The sequence below is a fragment of the Malus sylvestris genome, chromosome 16 (genome assembly GCF_916048215.2).
Source record: "Malus sylvestris chromosome 16, drMalSylv7.2, whole genome shotgun sequence".
NCBI classification, from domain to species: domain Eukaryota; kingdom Viridiplantae; phylum Streptophyta; class Magnoliopsida; order Rosales; family Rosaceae; genus Malus; species Malus sylvestris.
This window is the reverse complement of record NC_062275.1, coordinates 24743674-24754321: the sequence shown is the minus strand read 5'-3', so window position 1 is coordinate 24754321 and position 10648 is coordinate 24743674. Positions and strand designations below refer to the sequence as shown.

The 10648-nt window shown below is 39.1% G+C and overlaps 2 protein-coding genes across 2 annotated transcripts; one reads left to right on the top strand and one right to left on the bottom strand.

Annotated features, from left to right (window-relative positions):
* Positions 1-5452: 5452 nt before the first annotated feature.
* Positions 5453-6348, top strand: LOC126607928 (uncharacterized). Its single transcript, XM_050275643.1, has 2 exons — positions 5453-5691; positions 6063-6348. The coding sequence occupies exons 1-2, from the start codon at positions 5524-5526 to the stop codon at positions 6225-6227; spliced, it is 333 nt and encodes a 110-aa protein (XP_050131600.1). The 5' UTR covers positions 5453-5523; the 3' UTR covers positions 6228-6348.
* A 2053-nt stretch (positions 6349-8401) lies between these two features.
* Positions 8402-10375, bottom strand: LOC126607926 (glutaredoxin-C4). The gene is made up of 4 exons (XM_050275641.1): positions 10083-10375; positions 9334-9407; positions 8770-8868; positions 8402-8668 (listed from the first exon to the last, which is right to left on the bottom strand). The coding sequence occupies exons 1-4, from the start codon at positions 10253-10255 to the stop codon at positions 8589-8591; spliced, it is 426 nt and encodes a 141-aa protein (XP_050131598.1). The 5' UTR covers positions 10256-10375; the 3' UTR covers positions 8402-8588.
* Positions 10376-10648: the final 273 nt, after the last annotated feature.

Sequence of the window (10648 nt, the reverse complement as noted above, 5' to 3'; positions counted from 1 at the left end):
TTATGAAAATAACCTTTCCATCTGTCTTTAACCGCGTTCTCTGTAGCAAGAACCTTTCCATCCTCATCCTTGATGCACCTCACTTGGTTTAGGTCCTTTGTCTTCTTTTCCCTTGCTCTAGCTAGTTTATAGATATCCAACTCTCCTTCTTTGGTATCTAGTCGCTTATACATATCGTCATAAGCCGCTAACTTAGCTTCTCTCACAGCTTTCTTCGCCTCTTGCTTCGCTTTTCTATACCTTTCACCATTTTCATCGGTCCTATCCTTGTATAAGGCTTTACAACATTCCTTCTTAGCCTTCACCTTTGCTTGTACCTCCTCATTCCACCACCAAGATTCCTTTTGGTGTGGGGCAAAGCCCTTGGACTCTCCTAATACCTCTTTTGCTACTTTTCGGATACAACTAGCCATGGAATCCCACATTTGGTTAGCTTCCCCCTCTCTATCCCACACACACTGGGTGATTACTTTCTCTTTGAAAATGGCTTGTTTTTCTTCTTTTAGATTCCACCATCTAGTCCTTGGGCACTTCCAAGTCTTGTTCTTTTTTCTCACTCTTTTGATATGTACATCCATCACCAACAAGCGATGTTGATTAGTCACGCTCTCTCCTGGTATAACTTTGCAATCCTTACAAGTTATACGATCCCCTTTCCTCATTAGAAGAAAATCTATTTGTGTTTTTGACGACCCACTCTTGTAGGTGATCACATGTTCTTCTCTCTTCTTAAAGAAGGTGTTGGCTAAGAAGAGATCATATGCCATTGCAAAATCCAAGATAGCTTCCCCATCCTCGTTTCTCTCCCCAAAACCATGGCCACCATGAAAACCTCCATAGTTGCCTGTCTCCCTGCCCACGTGTCCATTTAAATCTCCTCCTATAAATAACTTCTCCGTCTGAGCAATTCCTTGCACCAAGTCTCCAAGGTCTTCCCAAAATTTCTCCTTCGAACTCGTATCCAACCCTACTTGAGGTGCGTACGCACTAATCACATTGATAAGTTCTTGTCCTATTACAATCTTGATTGCCATGATTCTATCTCCTACCCTCTTGACATCTACAACATCTTGTGTCAAGGTCTTGTCCACGATGATGCCAACACCGTTTCTCGTTCTATTTGTGCCCGAATACCATAGTTTAAACCCTGAGTTTTCTAGATCCTTTGCCTTACGACCAACCCACTTAGTTTCTTGTAGGCACATAATATTTATCCTTCTCCTCACCATAACTTCGACTACTTCCATAGATTTTCCCGTCAAGGTTCCTATATTCCACGTTCCTAAACGCATTTTGCTCTCTTGAACTCTACCCTTCTGTCCTAGCTTCTTCACCCTTCCCCGTCTAATAGGATCAAAGTACTTCTTTTGTGTGTCCCGTGTAAAGTTGATAGGAGCATATGCTCCCAAACAACTTTGAGTGGAGTCGTTCGAAAAGAAGTTTCTATAGCCCCCTTGCTCATTTAACACTGTATCCGGGTGCCGATGGAGATACAGCGACCCTTGCTCACTTATCACTGTGCTCAGGCCACACAGCGCGCCACTTACGGGTGACGCCCTAGCTTTAGCGCGATTTCGTTCTGGATTCATTTTCATAAGGATTCGACGTGATCATGGAGTGCCGGCTGTCGACTACCTGACGCATTTAATGAATAAATGACAAACATGTAATGAATCAGTAACGTCACTAGGACTATACATTAATTTAAAGAGGAAAATTCTTCAAATACGAAGATCAATATTCTCCTCATAACCATTCCCGACCCATTTTTCCTTAACCACCACTGAGTTGACCCTCACCACCCGTCCGGATTGACAATTATGGAAGACCACCATAAAAAAAACCCATGCTGTAAAAAACGTTTCATAGCTTTGAATACTCTCAGTCTCTCAAACATCTTTACATGATCTCGTGTTGCGGTCTACAATCTGCTTGCGGTAAAAAACCGTTGAATACTCAATTTTTGTAGGACTTGTTTGATAACTATTTCGTTTTTTATTTTTCTGTTTTTATGTTAATCTTAGAGATAGGGGATAACATACGGAAGAAATGAGGGGTTTAGACGAGTCGTCGAGGAAGGATATATATAGTGGAAAATATATAAGAAGAGGAAGACACAAAATGAAAACTAAAAGACAAAATTATTTTAAATTGTTTTCAAATTAAAATTTTTATTTTCAATTGATACTTTAGTTGTTTGTTGCCTTCTGCTAGCACCCATCTTCATCACTTCTTTTTCTATGTACTTTCTTCTTATATCAAGCACAAAAAAGAGAAAAACAAAAACAAAAAAACTAAATAGCAATCAAATGGGTCCTGAATTTCTGAAAAATGAAAAACATGACTGTAAATATGAAGCTGACATCAAGGGCCAGGGATTGCATTTAACAATAATGCCATCATCACATATTGCATCTTGAATTAAAGATGCCTTCAACATCGAAACATTGGAGAGTGAGTGAGAGTGAGAGTGGGGGAAAGCAGCCAAAGAGTGACATGACCAAAATAAGGAAGTTATTGGTGAGGACAAAACATGGATAATGATTCAAGCGTGAATGGCTTTGTTTGACATGAAACGTAAACGTGAATTTCAGTTTCTTCTCTTTACCTGCTCTGCAACACAAGAGGTGGGGAAATGGACCTTACTTTCCTGTTGCAAATTATTAGAGCAGTTCCACTCCATCCTTCTCCTCTTACATTTCTTGCATATTTAACTCCCTTTCTCTCACATTTACTTTATCTCTAGCTTATTCTTGCTCATAAGATAACCTTTCTTGCTCTATAGTCAGTGCATGTTGGCGAGCCAATTTGTCAACTAATTTCGAATAATCATTATTCGAACGCCTCCCTCTTGTAGCTCTTTTCTTAGTAGCCTTCTTGCCTTGGGATTTCTTGGGTCGGTGTGACCGATTCAATTGGGGGCTTCAATGGTGACTCTTCAGTAGTTGATTCGTGTAGAGGAGTGTCGTTCAACACAACTTCTGGACCAGCAGGAAGAACTTTGTACTTTGGAATATGCTTCACATTGTTCCAACATTCGTGCCTTGTAAATGAATCTTCTTCTACATGTTGCACCCTCCTCTCATTTCCCGTGACCGGGTCATGAGTAACCAGCACCCAAGTCTCAAACAAAGCAACATCTTCTCCAATCAACCAATTTGCCTTCTCACTCATTTTTTTTTTTTAACAAAATGATTTAGAAAGTGGAAAACAAATATAGGAGATTGTAGTACAAATAAATATTGAATTGTAGCGTGGTGTGGGGAATGAAGAAGATGGTTAGGTATTTATAGAATTACAAAAAATATTTGGTATATTTTTTTACCATTGGATTAATCTTCGCCGTTAATTTCCATACTATATGGAAATTAGACGCACCTAGTTGTGTGAAGTGGCACAACGATAAAGTTTTCAATTCTTTTACCATTGAAAATCCAACGGTCCTGACCATTAGATTGTAGAAAATCCAACAGTCTATGTTAAGCGGTTTAGAGAGTCATTGGACTCTGTCAGCATTTATTTGTCTCGGGGCCCGCCATCCACTAGCTGATGTCATGCGGACGTCGTGCAACATCAGTGGGAGCAAACCCTTGCAAACGTTGGCTGCACAACGGACTTGGTGAAGCCCACGAATTGTCCCTTATTTTTTTTGGGCTGTTGGAGCAACCCTTCGAAATTTTGGGCATATTTTTTATTTTTATTTTAACAAACCATATTATCTACAGAGGGGGTGAGTTTAGCCTCACAATAGGCTAGCAATAATGTGGTTTAAATTCGCCTTTAGCGAGAATCGAACCTAAGTGTAACATCTCACATCACCCAGGGGAGTGGATCATCTAAGCCTTATATGATATTCTCATCTCTTCCTAGCACGATGCCTTTTGGGAGCTCACTGGCTTCGGGTTCCACCGGAACTCCGAAGTTAAGCGAGTTCGCGCGAGAGCAATCCTTGGCCGGATGTGTGTTGGATCGTAATGAAACTTTAGGATGTTGTTCTAAAAGCATAATGTGGATCTTTGGAAGTAAAGGATCGGAAATCCGTGATGCGGATCTTCCGGATCAAATTATCTAGGGATGTGTTTTATGTAAGTTACATATTCTATCGATAAGATTTCTGAGACATGATTTGATAATTGTTCTAGACGCCGATCGTTAGTGACGCCTCGATGTTTGTGCGAGGGAGTTGTAGCGCGGACTCCAGGTGAGTGGGCTTTTATTTTCTATTGATTTAAATGATTTTGTGTTTTATATGCCATGTCAAATGCTTTATATTTTGGTATATGCTTTTAGTAGTTGTGTATGTTATTGTTTGACGCTACGGACGCTCAGGTAAGTTCCAAGTAAGTATATGTATTTATGATTGTGAGTTGCATTATGATGGTTATGCATAGACGCATTTAGAGCTCATAAACCTGCACCCCGGTGTTAATGCTCCCACCTATGGCCAGGGCACAGTCCTTCACGTGATGTTCACCTCCCGCACCGCACGCTCACCTTGGATCCAAGTTTGGTGCACAGTCTTGTCGTACAGACCATTATAGGTGGTTCCAACTTGTAGGTGACCCGCGATTATTCGCATGGTCTTCACGTGATCGTAGCACTTGAGCATACCTATTACACCTAGTCCTGTCGTACATACGACATTAGGTGGTTCTGACTCGTGTGCAAGGAAGTTGATCCTCTAAGCCTTATATGTAAATTTTCATCTCTTCCTAGCACGAGGCCTTTTGGGAGCTCACTGGCTTCGGATTCCATCAGAACTCCGAAGTTAAGCGAGTTCTTGCGAGAGCAATCCCAGGATGGGTGACCTATTGGGAAGTTCTCGTGTGAGTTCCCAGAAACAAAACCATGAGGACGTGGTGGGGGCCCAAAGCGGACAATATCGTGTTACGGTGGAGTCGAGCCCAAGATATAGTGGGAGCCCGAGTCAGGATGTGACACTAAAACCTCTCATTTACAAGTGAAGAGAAACACAACTCGACTGTAGTACTAAGTGGTTTTATTTTTTTCTTTTCTTTTTGAACAAACGATATTATACACATTAGGGGGTGGGGGTGGACTACACATTAGGGGGTGGGGGTGGACTAAGCTTCACAATGAGCTAGCAATAATGTGGTTCAAATTCGTCTTTGGCGAGAATCGAACTTAAGACCTTTCACTTACAAGTGAAGAAAAGTACCACTAGACCGTGGTACTAAGCGGCTAGAGTTTTGGGCAATTTGGCAGCCCTTACCTTTGCCTTTTTTCTCTCCGCTGGAATTGCTCTTAGGCCACAATCGAGTTTTCAAAGAGTGTATATTAGGAAACAACATGGGGACACACCTGTCTACTCCATTTCATAAACAACAGAATCACAAGCATGGGCTCAGACATGTTTCCCAGTCCCTTAATCAATAATTCTCTCTCCCTCTATCTCTCTCTCTCTCTCTCACACACACACACTCTCACACAATATATATCTATATTCGTTCTCCAACTTTTCGCTCCCCAAGTATACCTTCTTTTCATTCAGCTGTATAAACGATGAAATCCGTGTACATCATTTTCTTATGCTTCCTTATAACAGTTCTCTGTCTTTCTTCCCACAAGATCAGTACCGATTCACGGACTTCTCTCCCAGGAAGACGACCCACGAGAAAATTAAGCATGTCATTGACCAACAACAAGGTTAATAAGTATCAAAAGTTCAAGGTAGGTTTTTTTATATGATGCATAATGTTTTTATTCCAAGTTTTCGTGCAATTCATAAAGTTGACTTCAACTATTTTCATATAGGGTCCAAAATAGATCTGTTCCCAGTTCTCAGACATACTAAATTCCACTTGAAAAATGAATCCTGCTCAAGCTTAATTTCTTTGAACACAATGCATGAGTTGATAATCATAGTGTTCAGTCCCCTAACAGTCCGCTTAGTGACAGAAAACATAGTATTTTTATTTTCAAGTTTGTATGCTGAAACTATCTGATTCTATTACGATCAGTTTTTAAGTTTTTTTTAGTAGATGATTGTGTTTGTCTTCTACTTTTATCCAAAATCATCACTGGGGTTGTGTTACATGTAGGTCGTTGATGGAGACGGAGAGTCAGAAACATCGAAGTTCCGAGAAATTCCAGTAGTAATCAAACATTCAAACAGCAACAGTGATTTAGACGAGCTTGTTTATCACATCGATTATCATGGAGTGACTACTCATCCAAATCCAACACCTAGACATCCCACACCATAGACCATTACTGAACCTTCTTGATTGAGAGTTATGCAGATGTGATGTACTTATATGTCTCATGAAGGAACTCTTGATTAAAGTTGTCGTTACTATTGTTGCGGAATTCATGTTTTTTTCATCATTTCTCTCTACCTACATAGCTGTTTGTTCACACGAATAAAACCCAAGCCAACAAGTGAATTATGACGTACCTTGAGCCATAGGTTATGGAAGCACATGGCACTTTAACCGTAAACTGGCTACATTACCTATAAATCTGGATCATTAACAGATGAAATCAGACTCCACTTTGACAAATATATGATGAATAATTCCAGATGAAGACTCGGAAGAAATATGAGCTTTTCTTTGGTTCTGGTTCCAACCTAAGAGCGCAACACGAACAACTCCTTCCCACCTGTATTGCACAATGAGAACCAGAGTATGTCAGAAGTCTAGCAGCGTTAAATACCAATTTTCATTACGAGTGCAGAATTTTTATCATGTCGTTTGAAACTTAGTAATTTTTCAAGAAATCCAAAAGTAGAAACTTTCTTTTGTATCATCATGTCATTCAACTTTGATCCAATATATTAGTAACAGATTTGAAACATTAGGAATATTGAAGTGGATTCAAACTATACTTCTGACCAGACGTTGTACACACATCCCATACCATCAAATTAGAAAGGGAATGATAATCAACTTCACTTTCTTCAATCCATATTCTACGTGAAAGTGAAACAGCGATGAACTCTGATAGTAATTATTTAGATTCAAAGTTCAAAAACCTAATATAATTTCCAATAACTGTGTGCTTTGCTTTGTCTTATAGTATAAGCCAGCACACATCTTAGCCTGGTAGCAAACAACAATCATGGAGTGCAATATGCACGCACATGTATGTGTCTGTCTGTGTGTATTATAATTGTACGAGTCTGCTTCAATATTATTAAGTAAGGCATGTCCGGGCGTCATCTTTTCCATAGACATTGCGGTCAAAAACTTGTCTGTCTGTCTTGTTAATCGATACCATATGATTTGGTCACAAATGTGGATCAGCCCACATGCATTGTTCACCCTCCAGAACAAGACATTTCAAACAAGAATCGTTTTAAGCTGTCAAACAAGATTTTTTTCAATGTATACAGAAGACGATCATATCAAAATGTAAGTGAAAAGAAAATGAAAATACGTAGTGTAAGATTCACAAAATAAGAGAGAGAGAGAGAGAGAGAGAGAGAGAGAGAATTTTAACTGACAAAAATCAAATATAAATTGAGAATATACCACCAATACATCAAATCATACCAACTTGAAACACAACCAATTGGCAATATTAGGTGTAACCTAACTTCTTATAAGCACATGCAAGATCCTTCAATTAATACCCCGATGTGGGAGTTACACTCTCAACATACACCCTCACTTGTGGTGTCATTTAAGCCTACACGTGGACAACACCTATTGGGTGATGTTGGGCACGACACATGGGCAACCTGCTTTGATACCATGCTAACACTAGAGAATTAAACTTCAACAGACCCAGAAAGTGATGGATTTCTTGACAATTCAAGTAGTTAATTTTGTGCTGCAGTTACCCAAGTGTTGTGAACTCCATGATTTTATAGACCAATAGCTAGCTCATTCATCGAGCATTCCGGAGATTCCGTTCAAATAAAGTGAAGCAAATGTTATAGAATATTATAAAATGGTCCAAAAATAAAGATGTTTGTTATCATAACCATCAATTTGTTTGATACGCAGAGATGACTAAATTGTTCAAATTAAATAATATATTCCTTTTTAGAATTCTTCTTGATTTAGACTGAGAGTAGGAGAGTATAAAGTATGAGGCTGTTTGGCGACGCTTTCCTGGATTCTGATTGATTTGCGCTCGTTTCGCCAAACCTTTATTCCGGTATTAATTTTGGTTTAGCTGCGTAGCGATCAAGTTCTGCATACCGAAACTGCAAGTGCCATCAACAACAGCGATATTGCGGAATTCAGGCTATAGAGAAGGCAACAGAAGTTCATGGTGCTTCATATAACCGATCGTTCTGCTTCTCCATCGGATCAGAGGATACAGCAAAGGGAGCCTAGTTTTTGTTTTTCACTGACTGTATTCCACCATCTTCTGTTAGTATTTCATGTCCCTGCAAACCTCATCAGTACCTTAAGACCCATGCGGCAAATGAGAAATGAAGCATTCTCCTTTAAATTACTAAAATACAATCATCCAAATAAAGTACAAGATTATGCAAAAGTGAATGCCATAACATGTGTGCGCGCACACATTTGAAGGAAGGAGTTCATTATAAAGCATTACATTCAATTTTTCTCGGAAATTGGCCACCAGTTTTTTATCATTGACGATTCAATTTAAAGATCATCCCTATTCTTCTTGACCTCAATGCCGAGAAGCTTAGCAAGTTCTCCACTTTCGTATGCTTCAACCGTATCTAGAAAACAGAGCATTCATCAGCTACTAGCAATTTTCTTGGTGTAATCACGTTTCCCAGAAATAAAGAGAACAAAACATTTTGAAAGGAAAAACAGTTACCATCTGAGCCCCCAATGTACGTCCCCTTCACGAACACCTGCGGTACAGTACGCCTCCCAACAAGCTCACTTAAAGCATCTTGTATGTCCCGACCGTCAACTGAAAAGACACATTGCCATCTTCAATCAACAACTTATAATGGAATGGTACTTGCACTTGCATATAGTACAGGCATACATATGCTAATATGCACTTTCAAATTTCAAACGAAACAGCACAAAGCTGTTGAACAAAGTGCTTCTACAAGAAGCGTTGTCTAACAGGCAAACTATTGTCCTGAATGCAAATTCAAGCAACCCAATCACATTTGCCACTCAGCAATCCAGAAAGGCTAATCCTAACAACAAAATTTGGAACTTCTTGCAAGTTAATAGGGCACTTAAAAGATTGAATAATTAATGCACATTCCTAGAACTCGGAAACACATTTAGCCATTTCTTGAGATTGATTTCAACCCACAAGTTAATTTTGCACCAATCTCATATTTCAGCAACAAGCTCCTTACTTTCTATGTTTTCATGCACGTTGTGTGAAAAAAATCCGTAAGGCCTAAATGAAACATACTTCTCTCATCAAGCTCAACCACATACGGTACTTGGTTCAACTCTTTGAAAACTGCTTTCGCCCTTCTACAATACCTGCAAGCAATCCAAATAAATTGCAAATCAGAAAATAAAAAATAATAATAATAATAAGAGGAGGAATTCAATATATACGTTACACAAAATAGACAACAAAAAGTAAAATTTGCAGTATGTCCTTGTGCTTCTGATGAAATTGCCCTCTAAAAAACCCAAATTTGCTGTATGTCCTTGTGCTTCTGATGAAAAATTAAATAAAAAACAAAGTGTAAATCCAAAATTACTTCTAATTGGTTATTTCATTTTTTTTCCCTCATCAATTCAAGCGATATTCTAATCTAATCTAAACTACAGGAAATATGTTTTGATAAATGGACCTCTAAAAACCAAAATTAACTTCTAATTGTTCATTTTTCTTTCTCTTCGACCTCGGTAATATTCTAATCTAATAAAAACTACGAGAAGGGGAATTCGTCGATTCGAACTTGGGAGTTCTGCAATTGGCGATTTCTTCAAAACCCAGAAACCCATCTATGGTAACAAAACCGAAAACTTCTCATCCTACTCGGATCAATCGAAAATTCAACTCAACCCCAAATTCCAAAACATAAAACTGAAAAATTAAATAAAATAGTAAATGGGCTGAATTCAAATCAAACAGATGCGATGTTGAATCAAAGTTACAAGAAATTAGTGAAAAACAAACGAACGGAAGAGAGTGGCACGACGTACGGGCAGTAGGACTTGGAGAAGATGGCGATCTTGTTGGAAGAGATGGTCTTCTTGATGAAGGCGAGGGAGTCGGCCGAATTAGGCGACGCCGATGACGATGCTAATGTCCAGAAGAGGGACGTCGCTAATACTAGAGCTGCTGTTGCTGATAGCAGAGTCTTGCTCGACGCCATTGATGGTTGCGATCACACGCGCTGCTGTTTCTGAACTATTTGGAAGTCTACGTTCGGGGCGGGGATCTCGGGGTTTCCACTGCACTTTGGTGTGGGTGTCGGGAATTGTAAAATACTAACCTTATAATTCTAACCAAATTTATTACGAATATACCTAAATGCCCTCACACCTCACAACAAAATAAAGCGCAATTTGATTTGACTCAAACGCAGAAGTTGAAGGATTCAATTCCATTATTTCTTAGGAAAACTAATGAAAAGGGCTTGAAAACTTTGAGTTTTAATGATAAGGACAAAATAAAGAGTAAAGTGAATAGTACCAGGATTGAGTTTTTAGTGTAAAAATATGGTTTTTCGTTAAAGTGAACAGTACCGGGTGCTTTTCGTTAAAGT